At 42.5% G+C, this 17903-nt stretch overlaps 1 protein-coding gene across 1 annotated transcript in view; it reads left to right on the top strand.

The window, feature by feature from the left end:
- The window catches only part of ryr2 (ryanodine receptor 2), a 225349-nt gene that overhangs the window by 135203 nt on the left and 72243 nt on the right, over positions 1-17903 (top strand). The window contains exons 46-56 of the mRNA XM_022766015.1: positions 554-668; positions 851-983; positions 4454-4557; positions 6039-6174; positions 6304-6490; positions 6621-6729; positions 6868-6988; positions 7168-7337; positions 8761-8981; positions 9292-9382; positions 9659-9799. Coding sequence (XP_022621736.1) covers positions 554-668; positions 851-983; positions 4454-4557; positions 6039-6174; positions 6304-6490; positions 6621-6729; positions 6868-6988; positions 7168-7337; positions 8761-8981; positions 9292-9382; positions 9659-9799 — 1528 coding nt within the window. The remainder of the gene's footprint in view (positions 1-553; positions 669-850; positions 984-4453; positions 4558-6038; positions 6175-6303; positions 6491-6620; positions 6730-6867; positions 6989-7167; positions 7338-8760; positions 8982-9291; positions 9383-9658; positions 9800-17903) is intronic.

Here is a 17903-nt window from a genome sequence, read left to right on the forward strand (position 1 = left end):
TCTGGCAGTAGTGAATTACTGGGGTTACATGAATGCATGGATATATCTGAATTGGAAGGTCATCAAATACACAACTGAACCATACTTTCTCCATCGTCTGAGATGCAGCATGACTGGAATAGATTTTACACCTCAAGCATCTCACTTTTTTAAAAACTGTATTTGAAGAGATTGTTAGAACAGACCACAAATATAAATGTTATGGTACACTATGTCACATTGAACTACACTTGCTATAAATTACAAGAAGACACCTGATGAAAGTTAAACCACCGAAACCTCCTTCAGTGAAGAATAAGACTTTTTTTTTTATGTATGTTTGTTCCTTTTAGCAAAATTAAAGATGCCAAACACCAGCTATTGTAGTGTAGTAGGGACTTATTTTAACACCAGTAATGTTGAAGAAAAGGAAAAGTCAAAAATGTTGGTGCTAATCTAACTTCAAAGACACTTGAATGTTCTTTTGATATACTGTGTATAACATGTTCAGTCAGTGGTTATTAACCTGATGAGAGCCTTAATGACCTTTGAACTTAACTTCCTTCCTCTGTAGTGACATCATGAACAACAAGGTCTTTTACCAGCATCCTAACCTGATGAGAGCTCTGGGGATGCATGAGACTGTCATGGAGGTGATGGTGAACGTGCTCAGTGGGGGAGACTCAAAGGTGTGAAGCATAAATAGACTTTAAATGCTAAAGCTGGGTCAGGTTGTTGATGAAACTTACAGTGTGTTTAAAACTTATTTTAACTAAAATACATTTGAATAAATAAACTAATGAAGTGATGATAAAACATTATGTTGCATGATGTTTGTGTAACTACTCTTTACATGATGTGTGTTTTGCAGGAAATAACCTTTCCTAAGATGGTGGCCAACTGTTGTCGCTTTCTCTGTTATTTCTGTCGGATCAGTCGTCAGAACCAGAAGGCCATGTTTGACCATCTCAGCTACCTTCTGGAGAACAGCAGTGTTGGCCTCGGTGAGTGTATGAATGTGTGTGTCTTATATGTGTTGTTTTTTTCCCTCCCTGTTTTTCTTAAAAGTCAACCATACTGCATATGGTTCACATTCAGATGTACACCATGTACATATAACTACTAAGACACAACACAAGTGCAGACATGTGGTTAACTGGACCATCTCACTGTTCATGTGTCCAGCACCTGAGTGGCCTTTTTCCTGACACTGAAAATAGTTGATTGACACTATAATCTTAACTTAAACTTTGCTCTCTAACTTATGTCAGTATGAGTAGAGCACCGTTGATGTTATTAAGACCTGTTATAGAACACACAGCCGCCTCTCAAGGACCTGCGCCAGCACCAGCTGGAGCCACCTGGATCTTCTGGAGATTGTTAGAGTGAGTACAAACAAGCCTTGTCCCTGTCCCTAGCAAGGAGTCATCACTGTCCAAACACTATTGTCTGCTGTTGAAGTCAAGAAGTGCCAGCCATACTATCTGATGAGAGTGTTCACCACTGCCGGCCCCCTGTGACACTAACATGACGGAGGCAGTATGAGAGCTGTTAGATAGATAGATAATAAATTTATCACCACAATAATAATGAAATGAGTCCACTTCCTTTGGCTGAGGTGTTGTATAGCCTGATGGCAGTGGGAATAAAGGATCTCCTGAACCTCTCTGTTCTGCAGCGCAGTAAGATGAGACGTTTGCTGCAGCTGTAGCTGCTTCTCTGTCCTGCCAGAATGTTGTGGAGAAGATGGTTGGTATTGTCCAAGATGGCCTCCATCTTACATTGCATGCGTCTCTCCACAACAGTCCTGAGTGAGTCCAGACTCCTGCCAAGCACAGACCCAGCCTTTTTGACCAGCTTGTCCAGTCTCTTTGTGTTCATGAATGTTGACCACTAGGGTGGGCCTAGACCTCCGAAAGTCCATGACCATCTCCTTGGTCTTGGAGGTGTTCAGAAGGAGGCAGTTCTTGTCGCTCCATTCACTGAAGGCCATTGTCAGATCCCTGTTCTCTTCTTCCTGCCCGTTCCTGATACGCGCCACAATAGCTGTGTCACCCGAGTATTTCTGGATGTGGCAGGACTCATAGTTGTATTTAAAGTCGGCCGTATACAGGGTGAACAGGAAAGGAGCCAGAACAGTCCCCTGTGGAGCCCCAGTGCTGCTCATCACTGTCCCTGAGACACAGTTACCCAGCCTGACATACTGTGGTCGTCTTGTCAGGTAATCCACAATCCAGGATGTAAAGCAGGGATCCACCCCCATCCCTTTCAGCTTGTCTTTAAGAATGGGGGGTTGGATGGGTTTAAATGCAATTGAGAAATCAAAGAACATAATCCTCATGTAACTATCTGGCTCATCCAAGTAAGAATGGACCCGTTGGAGCATGTAAAGGATGGCATCATCCACTCCAATATGTTCTTTGTAGGTGAACTGTAGGGGGTCTAGTGCATATTCAACTTGTGGAGAAGCAGCTGCTCCAGGGTCTTCATGATGTGTGTGAGAGCCACCGGTCTGTAGTCATTTATCTCAGCCGGTCTTCCTACTTTAGGTACCGGAACAAGACATGATGTTTTCCACAGGATCGGGACCTTCCTGTTTGTAGACTTAAGTTAAAGATCCTCTGGAGAGGCTCAGCCAGCTGGGCTGCACAGTCCTTTAACAGCCTCAGACACAGACCATCTGGGCCTGTTGCCTTTCCAGGATGTAGCCTCTTGAGCTTCGCCCTCACCTCCTCCGCCGTAAAGGACAGGAGACTTGACCCAAGTGTGGAGGGAGTTGTAGCTGCAGTGTCAGGTTGTGGAGGAGATGCTGTAGGAGAAGCTGCAGCTGAAGCAATGGGAGAGACAACAGGTGAGGCTGTGTCAAACCTGCTGTAGATGTAAAGACTGTTTTACTGAAATTCCATCAGCATGTCAAGTTTTCAACAAGAGGAGAAAATGCACTGGGCGTTTTTGCACAAATAAAAAAGATTGCTTATAAAGCAATTCTGCGGCCCCACCATAGTCATTCAGTCCACATACTGTATGTGTCAGGATAATCCCAGTACCAGTGACCCATACCATCAAAATGTGTCTGTGTGTGTGTTTTGTGGGTTAGGAGAGGAGAGAGAGAGAAGCATGCAGAGAGACAGAGAAGGGAAGACTTTGGCTGCTGTTAGAGCGCAATAAACTGTTCTTTTACCACACCTTAGCAAAGCAGGCGAATGGAAGCTCGTCTGGCTTGGCACCGGTCTTTCAACTGGTAAAATTTCAGGTATTGACCTAGCGGTGAGCCAATACGGCCACAACAATATTTAACAATGTAGCAGCAATGTTCAACACTCTGCAGTGTTCACAACACAGGACATGGTGGTCCCACAAACAAAAGACACAGCAGTCCTACAATAACAAATACTGCTTTGGACAGTAAAATACATCAAAATATCTACATGCTAAGTCTCTGCCCAGACATAAGCCTCTTACTTTGTGTTGCTCCGGTGTGTTCGGAGTGCGTACACTTCTGCAGGTCGTAGTCTCGCTCCTCTGCGGCTATGGCTAGCTGGCTTCCTTTGTGGCAGCGCAAAAGCATGGAAGTTGACTTTTTGGAGTTACAGGTGCTGGTCCGTTCTCTCCTTCTCAGTTCAGTCAGGAGGTTGTTTCATAGTCATCAGGTGCAGTAAATGTGGAACAATACAACAATATGTTGACAAAAAAATTTACTTTTGAACATTCAAGTATTTTAAAATCAAGTACCCCAGTACTTTTTCTCAAGTAAAAAGTTAACAACTTTCACTTGTATTGGAGTAATATTTGACCAGGAGGATCTATGATCTGACTATAGTAAATGGAGCTCTGTACTTTGTTCACCCCTGTAAAGGAGGATCTGAAGTTCTTAGACTAAAAACGTAGATGAAGCCTTCAGCCAATCAGGATAAAGTTCCCAGTCAGTGACCACTTCTCTCTAACACTGGGTCCTGGACTTCCTCACTGGTGGGCTGTAGTCTAGAACCTCCAGCACTGCCACACAGAGTACTGGCACACCTCAAGGCTGTGTGTTCATTATAGAAGAGCAAAGAGCAATCCTCTGATACACTGGGAGTGTGTAACATATCAAGTCATCCAGCAGTAATCTTGGTAGTAAAACCTGAGACTTTTATCAAGCCTGAAGCTGAAGGAACTACAAGTACTGGATTCAAGAGGATGAATGTACAGTAATTGACAAACACAAATGTACCTGTGAAAATGAGGGTCATGTGTTGTCCTGCTTCACTGTGTTCACCTGTGTTCTTTAACTAGTTGGAAGAAACTGAGCTGCTTTGTGATGAGATTTTGTTTTTTTTGTGGAGCTCAATTTGTATTTATATCTTTGTCCCATATCACTCACAGAAATTAGGTTGAACAGTGACATAACAGTGACAGTCCCTGTAATCTTATTTGTACCTATAGTAATTATATATTTTTCTCTTCTTTCTCTCCTTCCCTTTCCTCTCCTCAGCTTCTCCATCCATGCGAGGCTCCACTCCTCTTGATGTGGCTGCAGCATCAGTCATGGATAATAATGAGTTGGCTCTGGCGTTGAGAGAGCCAGACCTGGAGAAGGTGAGGTTGAAAAACATTTATACAGACACACACTCACACACAAACAGAGACTCAGTGGTTGCTTTAATGGAAGAATGTGGTGAACATGTATTTCAGAAGACTCAGAGCTGCAGAGGATTCACTGTGCCACCCTAGCCCTCACTTCACTCTGACCAAAAGTAGATGATGTATTTGGATGAAAAGTTCCAGGTTTTTAATATTTAAAAAACCCAGGTAAAATTCATTTCTATCAATGAAGGTAAACTACACAGTATTAGAGACACATCTCACTATAATGGTTTATTTAATAAACTTGACAGAAGCTCTAAGAGCAGCAAGAGCTGGAGGTCAGTCCTAGGTTCTCAGCAGCCTTTGATACAGTGACCCATCCTGCTGTCTGTACTCTCCAACATGGGCATCTTGGGCAAAGCCCTTTCTTGGTTTGAATCCTCTCTCACTGGTCTCTCCTTCAGTGTGTCATGGCAAGGGAAAATGTCCCAAAGATTAGTTCTGGGACCCCTCCTCTTTGCAATACACACTATCTCCTTGGGTCCAGTTATCCTCTCACATAGCTTCTCAAATCACTGCTATGCTGACGACACCCAGCCATACCTGTCATTCCCACCAGATGACTCCACTGTCTCTGAGTGGATCTTGTGCTGTCTCTCTGATATCTCCACATGGATGAAGGATGGATGATGATGCCTTCAGAGTTACTCTTGGGTCTGCTCCATCCACTTGAATTCAATCATTCAGCCTTGTGCTCCTTCTCAGCCACCGTGCTCTTCCAAGGAATGTTGTCTGGCATTACCATCCCTGCACACAAGACAATCTCAGTCCAGACTGTTCTGGTCTGTGGTTCCCTGATGGTGGAACAAGCTATCAGATTCTGTCAGAGTAAGGGCGTCCCTCTCTATTTTCAAGAACTCATCGCTTCAGAGAGCACCTAAAACCTAAACCTAAAACCCTAACATATCTTACTAGCTCTTAATATGCACTTTTGGTGCACTTCTTTAATATAATCTCCTTGCATTTATTAAATACAGTAGATGTAGTACTTAATGTTTACGCTAAGGTTTCATACTGCACTAAAGCTTCACTTGTAAATCGCTTTTGATAAAAATGTAAAATGTAAACTGATATCAGGGTAAATATACACCAGTAAACTTATAAATTGTGAAATTTCCTTTTGACACATATACAGATTGTCCACTTCACTCTGTAATGATGAATATGGCATCTAACAAGAAACAACAACAGCAAAGTGTATACCTGCCTTCCAGTATTTACACCCTGCTGTTCAGTTTAGACCTGTTTCACTGTAAATTCATCTGTCTGATATTGTTTTGACATAAATGCCCACCAATCAGTGTCAATATGAAGTAGTAAAACACAGCAAATTCTTCATTTTGAGAAGCTGGAATCAGCCACTGTTTTTTTTTTGTTTGTTTTATGATATATCACTAAAAGCATTCTACGTGTCACTTTGTCTGCCTCTGTAGGTGGTGCAGTACCTGGCCGGCTGTGGGTTGCAGAGCTGTGTGATGCTGGTGCGTAAGGGATACCCCGACATCGGCTGGAACCCTGTGGAGGGCGAACGCTACCTCGACTTCCTGCGCTTTGCTGTCTTCTGCAATGGTGACAATTTAAACAGTTTTGATTGATGAATCAATTTCTTGGTCAAACTATTTTCAACTAAAAACTGTTGTCCGTCTTTGTCAGAGTAGTGTGTGTCTGGCATAAACACCTCTACTGTTCTGTGGTCAGGTGAAAGTGTTGAGGAGAATGCCAATGTTGTGGTGAGGCTTCTGATTCGCCGACCAGAATGTTTTGGCCCTGCTCTTCGGGGTGAGGGTGGTGATGGGTTGTTGGCAGCAATGGAGGAAGCCATTAAGATCTCTCAGGATTCTTCCAGGGATGGTCCCTCTCCTACATCTGAGAGCAGCAGAACACTGTAAGAACATAACATCTGTCACATCTTGAAAGAAAGACGTTTTTTAATGTGTTTTTAATGTTTTTAAAGGTGTGTGTGTGTGTGTGTGTGTTTGTGTGTGTGTGTGTGTGTGTGTGTGTGTTTTTAGCAGTGACATGCTGGAAGAAGAGGAAGATGATACCATCCACATGGGAAATGCCATCATGACCTTCTATGCTGCTCTCATTGATCTGCTAGGTCGCTGTGCTCCAGAGATGCATGTTAGTGACAACACCCCATCCCCCCACTCCCCACCCCCCACCCCCCTGCGCGTGCGCACACACACACACACACACAGATAGACTCATATACACAGACTCATATACTTGTTCACACTAACGTTTCTTACTCTGTATCAGTTAATCCATGCTGGTAAAGGTGAAGCAATCCGTATCAGAGCCATTCTGAGGTCTCTCATTCCTATTGAAGACCTGGTGGGAGTAATCAGTATTCCATTTTCCATGCCCAACCTGGCTAAAGGTAAGCAACACCACCAGCACCCACCTTACCTGATGTGCATACTGCAGTAATCCTGATTTTAAGTAGGTCCAGCACAGCATCCATGATGAAAATAAATGGCAACATTTACTTCAGTATTACAAATGGTTATATGTTGACCTTTGTTTCTCATGTGTGTGTTTGTGCGTGTGCATGCATAGATGGGGTGGTGGTGGAGCCAGACATGTCAGCTGGTTTCTGTCCAGACCATAAGGCAGCCATGGTGCTGTTCCTGGACAGGGTCTATGGTATAGAAGACCAGAATTTCCTGCTCCACCTGCTGGAAGTCGGATTCTTACCAGACCTGAGAGCTGCTGCCTCGCTGGACACTGTGAGTGTGTGTGTGTGTTGTCCCTTTTGGAACTTCCTTCAAACTAAACTAAGAAATATTTTAATATTGATATTGACAAAGGATCAAATTCTGTTTGGTCTTCCAGCTTGCAACAAAAGTCTCACAGCTCTCATCTGTCCTGTTTCCAGCTGCAGGCAGCTGTTTTCAGAAAAAAACAACTGTAAAAAGCCACTGTCCACCACCTTGTCAACAGCAAACGGCAGATAGACACTGTCAGAGAGCAGCTGGTGAACATTGTGAAGCATTTAACAGCTAAAGAGCCAAAAAGAGACCAAAAACAGAGCATGTGGAAGCTAATGTTGCTATGTGTCTGCTGGATATATAAATACTCAATTCTTTGCTAAAATATTTGATAACAACTTCATGAGGTGATAACATGTCAGTGTTTGTAGTTGTTCCAATGCACCTGAATGTCTCAACCTGCAATAGGGACAAATAACTAATGACAGAACAGTTCTTTCAAACTCCCTTCATTTGTTACATTTTTACCCAAAAGCCCATTCTCGTGGAAAGGATATCTCAGTAACACCTTGATTGAACTTCTTTAAAAATGGCACAAACATTCACTAGAGCTCAAGGATGAACTGATTCGATTTTGAGGGTCAAGGGTCAAAGGTCAAGGTCATGTGATCTCACAAAATGCGATTTTGTTTCCATAACAGCTTGAGGGAATTTTTCTTCAGATTTGGTAAAAACATTCCCCTCGACTCAAGCACAGTCTCATTCGATTTTGGTGGCTAAAGGTCAAGGTCCACCGTGACCTCACAAAACATGATTTTGGCCTGGTGAACGAGATATCTCAAGAACTCTTCAAGGGAATCCCTTCAAATTTGGCACAAACATTCACTTGGAGTAAAGGATGAACTAATTAGACTTTGGTGGTCAAAAGTCACGATCAGTGTCACATCACAAAACAATTTTTATGACTCTGGATAAACACGAATTAACCTGAAACTAGTCTGAGTGGTGGAGGCAGACAACCATGAGGAGGTAATTGTAGTTGAATTCAACTACAACTATATTCAAATTCGACATTACACCACCCCAACTGGAACACAGCCCTCTGAAGGCATTTTAACAAAAGCTGAAATGTAAAAGATTTGTTATAAAATAACAAATGTACAAAATGAACCAATCCAAGTCAAAATTTCTCATTTACCAGAAAATCTAAAAGTACATTGACATGAAAATATTCATGCATCACTGAGAATGATCCAAGTAGTGGATGGCTTGCTATGTTTATCAGTTTAATTCTCTTGTAGCAGGACTTTTGACTTGTACACTTACTCAGCTTTACTCCTCTTTAATCCTACTGCTTTTACAATGCAGATTTTTCCCGGAAAAAACCTGATCACACACTGAGACATTCATCTTCCTCTATTCATCTCTGTATTTTTGCCAGGTTGCTCTCAGTGCCACAGACATGGCACTCGCTCTCAACAGGTATCTGTGTACGGCTGTGCTGCCTCTCCTGACTAAATGTGCACCACTGTTTGCGGGGACAGAGCCGTTTGCTTCACTGATTGACTCCCTCCTCCACACCATTTACCGCCTGTCAAAAGGCTGCTGTCTCACCAAGGCCCAGAGGGACGCCATAGAGGAGTGTCTGCTGGCTGTTTGTGGGTAAGACTGGAATTAAAATGGAGTGTGTTAATTGAGACTTTTATATGTGTATATGTGTCATCAGAATATGTGAATTATTTATGTTCCTATAATTGATGCTTTTTTGGTCAGCAGTTCCTTTTTGTTTTGTTACAATGTCTTTGTCATTTGGCAGTTTTTCCTGTTCTTCTGATCATCATGTTTATTTTAATGAAGTCACACTCATCACTTTGTCTCCTGTGTTTTTACACTGCTTACAGTCCAGTACTTATTTCATGTCAGTGCAAACCGCCAACTCGTGTGACCTGTGTGTGATCTTAATTATGTGCAGAAAGCTGAGACCCTCAATGATGCAGCATCTCCTGAGGAGGCTGGTGTTTGACGTTCCTCTGCTTAATGAACACACCAAGATGCCTCTGAAGGTGAGAAACACATCAGTAAAATCTCTGCTTTTCAGAGGAGTCAACAGGGACTCGAATTTAGCTTTAATATTAAGAAGAATATGCAATGTACACTTTCTTACTGTGGTCTTAACCTCAGCTTGGAGCCAGAACATTTTCCACTCCGACATGAAACTGTGATCATGTGTCATGGTAGTAGGAGACATTTATTTTATTGCATTCTGACTTACTGTTGGTTGTTTAAAGCTTGTTTAAAGTCGGCAAATGGTTGATGTATGTCCTTTTGACTTTCCCCAGCTGTTGACCAATCACTATGAGCGTTGTTGGAAGTATTACTGCCTGGCTGGAGGCTGGGGCAACTTTGGAGCTGCATCAGATGAAGAACTTCACCTCTCCAGGAAACTGTTTTGGGGAATATTTGATGCTCTGTCATACAAGGTGAGCTTTATCTTTTCATAGAACATCAAATGAAATACTAAATACAAATCATTTATATATACTAAAATAAATGAATGTGTAAATGGTATTAACAACTAGTTGTGGAACTCACAAGATGTATCAAAATCAGAGCAGTAGAGGCTGATGTATTCTAACTTTTAGTCCAAAAATACTGGATTCTTCAGAGATAGATAAATAGATACTTTATTTAGCCCCTAGGGGAAATTCATATGTCCATTAGCTCATTGTTGATACTAATAATATCAGTTGATAATAAATAAACAATAATAATTTCCTTTGGCTGAGGTGTTGTATAGCCTGATGGCAGTGCGCACAAAGGATCTCCTGAACCTCTCTGTTCTGCAGCGCAGTGAGATGAGAAGTTTGCTGCACCTGTAGCTGCTTCTCTGTCCTGCCAGAATGTTGTGGAGAGGATGGTTGGTATTGTCCAAGATGGCCTCCATCTTACATTGCATGCATCGCTCCACAACAGTCCTGAATGAGTGCAGACTCCTGCCAAGCACAGACCTAGCATTTTTGACCAGCTTGTCCAGTCTCTTTCTGTTCATGTCTCCAGGGTCTTCATGATGTGTAATATGAGGGCCTGTTGGAGAAAAAAGTCCGGGCCAGTCCAGACCTCTTCACCAACACTTAACTTTCAACAAAGCTCTACTTTACTGGAGCCAAAAAAGAATTAAAAAAGAAGTCACTCGAGATGGTCAGAGTCCAATGCAATAGAATTTATTCTTTCACAAGAACTAAAGCGAGATCAGATCCAGGTCTGAACTGAAGACAGAGTGCCTTTGCACCATCGTGTGTAGTTCCTTCTTAGATGGGCTCTCCACCTATTTTCCAAAGCGAACCTATCATTGCCATGGGAACAATGATGTCCAGCCCCACGTGGAATTTCCCCAAACCAGGCATGCCAGAGAATAGTAGTAGTGCCTAGTGTCCAGAAGTCTTCTATCTATCCTCAACCTAAGGCTCCTATATATCCTCAACCTGGGCCTTGCTACAGCTGCTACTCCAACACCATTGCTTCAGGGGCCCTTCAGACCATTTTTTTAAATTTTATTCAGCAAAGGCTGGTTCACATACAAATCTTACCTCAGTTGTGAGTATAGCTATTTAATTGGATATAGGTTCCTGTAGTGGGTCAGCCTTGGACTGGAACTGCGTATCCTGAGGTAGTTGGTTGCTCTCCCAACTGTATCCTGGGCCTTCTGCCATGACTTATCTATTAAGATAATCACAAAGTTCCATTAGTACACTTTTTTTTTGTAATATGAAATTGCTTGATTACCAGTATGCAACATAAGTTTGTCTTCATATAGTCTGTAAATATATTTGCATCTGTGAGAAAGTTACTCTATGCCTTTCCTCCCATACCTTTTTAGTGCAGTGTGAGTTCTAAACAGTACAGGTGCATCCTATGTCCTGTCTTAGCCTTCAAGTGATGACTTCTATCAGACCTCTGGTTAGTAAAGACATGCAGTAAACGTGCGTAGGCTGTACTAGGTCATCTTAGGGTCAGTTTTTTATCATGTTTACCTAGTGGCCCTGTGACTTTTCTTGCTAATGCATAATTATTCAACTGTCCTTGTTTTATGATTGATTTTAAGTCTTCATAATTTTGTAGTAAGACCCCATATATTAATAAAACTATAATCAGTATTTGTAATCTCCATAATGTCTTTCCTCCTGCTGCTCTGCCTACATGTTCCTGCAGTCCAGCTGAGTCTGATCCTGCTGAGCTCGTGAGTTCATCCTCTGTGTCTGATCCACTCCCCTGCCTTGCTGCTAATGATCCACCACTTGGTGTGTTGTTACCGGCCCATCTGGCAGCCAATCTCTGGGATTGCTTCTCTCCCTGCGGGCTCTGAGATCGTCTAACTGTTTGTGGGGGGTTTTACCGTCCCTTTCAGGTCCAGGATATGCCCTCCTTCTGTGGGCTTAGAGTGTTCTTTCTGGGTCGTCTGCAGCAGTGGTTAAGATGTTACTAAACCTCCTTACCTTCAACCTTTAAGGCTGTTGGTGTTGCTAAGATGCCTGGGTTGGTCCCACTTTCTTTTGAGCACCTTAACGTATACCCACTCTCCTGGACGTATCCTCTGCTGCTGGTCTGGGATGGCAGCTTCCCTCTCCTCCGTGGTACCTTTCATCTATTGGAAGATAACTTTATGGATTTTTTAGCTGCTATACATAACTGGTTAACTCTTTTTATAACTGTTCAAGCGGAGGTCCCTCATACAGGCCTCTAAGATATGGTACAGGCATTGTTCTCCCTGTGCTCATTTTACGAGGTGTTAGGTGTGTTAGTCTGTGATTTCATAGACATTAGTGCAAGTGGTAAAGCCTCCATCAATTAAGTTTACCATTGTTGTCTGCCATTATTTTAGCCAACTTTGCTTTTAAAGTGCCATTAGCTTGTTCTACTGCTCCCTGTGACTGAGGATGGTATACACACTCAAACTCCTGCTTTATTTATTTCTGCCCTAGCATCTTTAATGCTATCTTAATTGCTTGTGCTATAAAATGTGGACGTTGTCTGAACTGATCTATCGGAAAAACCTCTCTGCACAAGAACTTGGCCATCGATTTATAGTCTGGTCACGTCATTGGTGTTGCTTCAGTCCATCTACTAAATCTATCATCCACAACCAAAATGTATCTCATTCTTCCTATTCGCTGGATCATGTCCACAAAATCTATCATTGGGTGCCTAAATGGACCATCTAGTGGCGGGATATGTTCTATTACTACTAAAGTTCCTTTTGCGTTTTTTCCGGTGCTCCATCTTTAGATTTTCATTTTGGCATTTCCTCAACTTTCCCTTGTGGTATCTCTTTGTGACTTCTGTCTGTGTCTGCACAGGACCTTTCAGTCTCATGCCCTTTTAAGGGCATTTTCGGGTGTTTACCTATGCTAATTAGGGCCAGCTGGCACATGCTTTGAATTTAGGGGGGGATTGCCATTCATCAATCTAAAAAGGGTGCACACATTTCTGGGGTTTAAGAACACGTTCATGAATCTGACGAGTTTTCTTAAGAACAACTTAAGAAAGAATTTAAGAAAATACTTAATTTCTTAATTTGCACCCAATGGGCCTGTAGTTGTGCCAACTGCTGCATGTTTTGCAGCTTCGTCTGCTCTCATCTCTCTAATTTCAGGCCTATTTCCAAGCTCCCGTCTTTTCTAAAATCCTGGAGAAAATTGTTTTCCCCCAATTAAAGGCATTCTTAGACCAGCATGATATTCTCGAGGTGTTCCAGTCTGGGTTTAAAACTTTTCACAGTACTGAATCAGCACTCTTAAAGGTTTTCAATGACATCCTCTTAGCTACTGATTCTGGTGACTGTGTCATCCTTGTGCTTTTAGACTTGGACCACAATATTCTTATCTCTAGTCTAGAGCACTGGGTGGGAATTAATGGTGCAGCAATGGACTGGTTTAAGTCCTACCTGGTTGAAAGACGTTTTTGTGTCAGCCTTGGTGATTTTGTGTCCTCTTCTTGGGCACCTTCTTTTCACACTGTATTTGCTCCCCCTTGGTCCTATTTTCAGAAAACCTGGCAATCTCGTTCCACTGTTATGCAGATGACAGTCAAATTTATGCACCCCTGAAGCAGAAAGATGCGTACTATGTCAAACTGAGTGTCTCAGTGACGTCAAAACGTGGATGACATTAAGGTTTTTTGAATTTAAATGATAAGAAAACTGAAGTAATGTTGTTCGGATCCAGTGGTACCCATGATACCCCCCCTATGAACCTGGGTTCTTTGGCACCTTATTTAAAACCCACAGTTATAAACCTAGGTGTGAAAATGGACTGTGGTTTTAAATGTAAAACTTTAAACTAAAAACATCAGTTCTGTTGTAAAATCCAGCTTTTTTCAATTGAGGCAGTTATCCAAGGTCAAGTCTGTTCTTTCGAGCTAGGACTTAGAAAAGGTGATACATGCCTTTATTACAACTCATCTGGACTACTGCAATGCTCTCTATGTTGGGGTTAGCCAGGCTTCCCTCTCACGTTAGGAGTTGGTTCAAAATGCTGCTGCTCACCTCTTAATTGTGAGAGCACATTTCCCCCATTCTAGCGTCCCTCCATTGGCTCCCTGTGCGCTTCAGAATTAATTTCAAAATTCTTCTGTTTGCCTATAAATCCCTGAATGATCTTGCTCCATCCTATCTCTCTGACCTGCTTTAACCTTATGTACCTTCACAGTCTCTCAGGTGATCGCTGATCAGCTGCTCTAAGTGGTCCTGAAAACTAGGTTGAAACTCAGAGGGGATCGGGCAGTTGCGGCTTCAGAACACTGGAACGAGTTGCCTTTACACATTAGGCAGGCCTCTTCACTGCCAGTTTAAATGTCTTCTTAAAACGCACCCTTTTTCCTTGGCTCTTGACACAGTGTGAGATGTTGCCTTTTTATTGGTTAACTGGTGTTGTTTTATATCTTCGTATACTTTTAATGTGAGATTTTTTGCTTGTGTTTTATGTCTTTTTTGTATTTTATTGTTATTGTACAGCACTTTGGTCAACAGTGTTGTTTTTATAAATGAAACTGGATTGGATTGGATTCTTGATTGGAAAAATGTTTTTAACAGAACCCCCACCTCCGTCAAGCCCTGAATTGTGGGCTTGATTCCTTCTATAGCATGCTGCTTCAGTGGATATTGTTTTCTGTATGGCAACCTAGCTCCTAGTTTAAGCTTGATATGTATAGGTGGCAGTACTTTAATCCTACCTACATCAGTCTTGTGTTTTGACCACACTTCTTGTGGCAACTGTTCTGGTGTCAGTGGCATCAGTGTCAGTGGCATCATTAACTAGGAAGCTTTCTGCCACCCCCTCATCACATGCTCTTAATGATATTCTGATATGTGGTTGTCCTGGTGAGATGTGAATCTACTTCAATGTAATCCCCTCCTGTATTCGTAATCCTGCATTCACCATTGTGCCGAGTTCATGTGATTCATGTCCCTTTGCCACAAGTAGTGGGCCTTCACTATTTCTTTCTTTGCCTTTATTCAAACATGTCTTTATTTTCCCTCTGTCACTTGCTTGTTCATTCCATGTCACTGTGAACTTCCGCAGCAGCTCGCCTTTTATTTTCTGTTTCTCTTTTCCATTTGTTAATCTTGTCACTGGGAATAGTCCTAATCCAGGCTTTCTGTTGGGAGAATATGGTGGTGGTCTGCCAGGCCACAGTGGGGCAGTAGGCTGCTGTTCTTGTTTTTTCATTTTTTCTTTCTCACTCTTCTCCTCCTGTTTCTCTTCATCTCTCAATTGTGTCCTCGACTGCATGCCATAGGTGGGTGTGTGTCTCTAACTTTCCAGTTTAAACCACTGCAGCACATGTCTCTCTGTGGCTTGGTTGCATTCTCTTTTACTGCTTGTATCTTTTGCTTTATGTTTGCTTCCACTTCATCACAGCAGGCTCCTCTGAAGGTGCCTTCTTTTGGCCACTGTAATTTTCCTGAAGTGTGTTTATGCCACTTTTTCCATACACAATTGGATCTGTTTCTCATGTTCTGGTTGTTGGTTTATCACCAAATCCTCTGGTGCTGACACACCTCCTTTAATCAGTTTAGCCCCCATATATCCTTATCTTCGACTGCTTGATAGTAATCTGGGGATTTCTGGAGCTTCGTTGGACTCTTTTATCCTGTTTAACAAAAGTATTTATCAGCAGTACTGCCAGGCTTATTTTATTCCCCTTATAGGGTTAAATTTGCCAGTTTCCCGTTTTATCTCACTTCTTAAGACACACTTTTATAAAAAAAAATGCTTTTATTGTCTGTCTTATAATTTAATTTGCATTTCACTTTGATTTGTTTTTGATGTTTGTATTTGATTCATGTGATGCATTTTGTTATTTGTATTGAAAAGTGCTATACAAATGAACTATTATTATTATCATATTATATAAATTCTCTCTGTCCTGCCTCCTTGGGTTTTAACAATGTATTAGAATCTGCTTGCATCCCATTTCACTCTCCTGGAAATGACAGTGATACACAGCTGTCATTCACTGCTACCCTGTTCTGCCTGCCAACTCCCTCTGACACTCCCAGCACTTGACTTAGAGAGATAGTGTCTACTACCCTGATTGCCTTACAGCTGCTCTAGCACTTGTGACAACAGTCACTACGGTTTACCACCTGCTTATCACCTCCTCCCCCTGCACTTCAGGAAACTCCCTTTGCACTTGCCACTGCTCCAAGCCCTCATCGTCTCCGCTCCAACCAGAAATGTGTCTTTATTCCCTGTATCTTTATATCTCCTTTATTTTCATAATGTTCTAAAAAGACACCTTATCTTCACTATCACTATCTCCCTCATTCATCCGTATTGGTCTCCCTTAGGATATGAACAGTTTAACAACAAATACAATTTAAATCACTGTAAACACTGTTTTATTATCTACACAGTTACTATTTTATCTATCCTTAGCAGTATTAATATGCACTATATACACTTTCTGGGCAGTGCTGCTGTCCCTCAGTGGCACATGCAATAACTCTCTTGCCATCCCGTAGGCCCCTTAGCAATGCATGCAAGCTCTAATCAGTCCCATGCCCGTGCAGACCTTCCCTTCCCCAGGATGCCCAGTGATAAAACTCATTCACTCTTTCCGCTCCATGATGAGACATACCACATATATTAGACTTAAGACACATTAAAAAATAAATAAATAAATAAATAAATATATATATATATAATATTTCATTGGATATATAAGTTTGACATTCAGTATATTTATAATGCATAGTATATTTTTGTGAGAATTTACTAGAACTGGCCACCGGTCTGTAGTCATTTATCTCAGCCGGTCGCCCTACTTTAGGTACCGGAACAAGACATGATGTTTTCCACAGGACCGGGACCCTCCCTGTTTGTAGACTTAAGTTGAAGATCCTCAGCTGGCTCAGCCAGCTGGGCTGCACAGTCCTTTAACAGCCTCAGACACACATCATCTGTGTGGCCTGTTGCTTTTCCAAGACGTAGCCTCTGGAGCTCCACCCTCACCTCCTCCACTGTAAAGGACAGGAGACTTGACTCCAGTGTCAAGTCTCCTGTTGCAGCTGCAGTGTCAGGTTGTAGAGGAGATGTCGTAGGAGAAGCTGCAGCTGAAGCAGTGGGAGAGAGAACAGATGACGCTGTGTCAAACCTGTTGTAGAACAGGTTGAACTCATTGGCCTTGTCCACATCACCTGATGTTGCCTGGCTGTTCTTCTCTTTATAGCCAGTGATGGTCGTCATCCCCTTCCACACCTCGCTGGTGTTGCTGTGCTGCAGCTTCCTCTCTACTTCCTTTTTGTAATCCTCCTTCGCCTGCTTTAATCTCCTCTTCAGCTCATGTTGCACACGCCTGAGCTTCTCCCTGTCTCCATCCCCGAAGGCTTCTTTTTCTGGTCGAGGAGGGTCTTGATGTTACTGGTGATCCAGGGTTTGTTGTTTGGAAAGCAGTGTACAGTCCTTGCTGGTATTACAGTGTCCATACAGAAGTTAATGTATTCTGTGGTACAATCAACCATTCTATCAAGGTCAGGGTCCTTGCTGTTTTCCCTGCGACTCCAACAGGACATTCCAATCTATGCACTCAAAACAGTCTTTTAGAGACTCACTGGCCTCCGGGGTCCAGTTCCTGAATGAGCAGATGGTTGCAGCCTGCCTCAGTACACAGGACTTGGAGGAAGGCTGAAGAAAAACCAGATTATGATCTGATCTGTCAAGTGGTGGTAGAACTGAAGCAGTGAAGGCCTCCTTGACATTTGCATACAACAGATCAAGTGTCTTAGTTTCCCTTGTGGGACACTCAACATAGTGAGTTAAGCCAGTCAGGTGAGAGGTGAGAGTGACATGGTTAAAATCCCCCAATATTGTAATGAATGCATCAGGGTGCTGGGTCTATACTCTTGCAACAGTATCGTGAATGGCGTCAGACGCGACTGCAGGCTCTGCTTCTGGTTGAATGTAAACAACAATGGTGACGATGTGAGAGAACTCCAACTCCCTCAGTACATTGCGCGGTCTAAGACCAACTGCCAACAGTTCAGTATCCCAGTAACTTCTCCTTCACTGTGATGTGACTGGGGTT

This window comes from Seriola dumerili, unplaced genomic scaffold, assembly GCF_002260705.1.
Source record: "Seriola dumerili isolate Sdu_G_001 unplaced genomic scaffold, Sdu_1.0 BDQW01000807.1, whole genome shotgun sequence".
In the NCBI taxonomy this organism is placed as follows: Eukaryota; Metazoa; Chordata; class Actinopteri; order Carangiformes; family Carangidae; genus Seriola; species Seriola dumerili.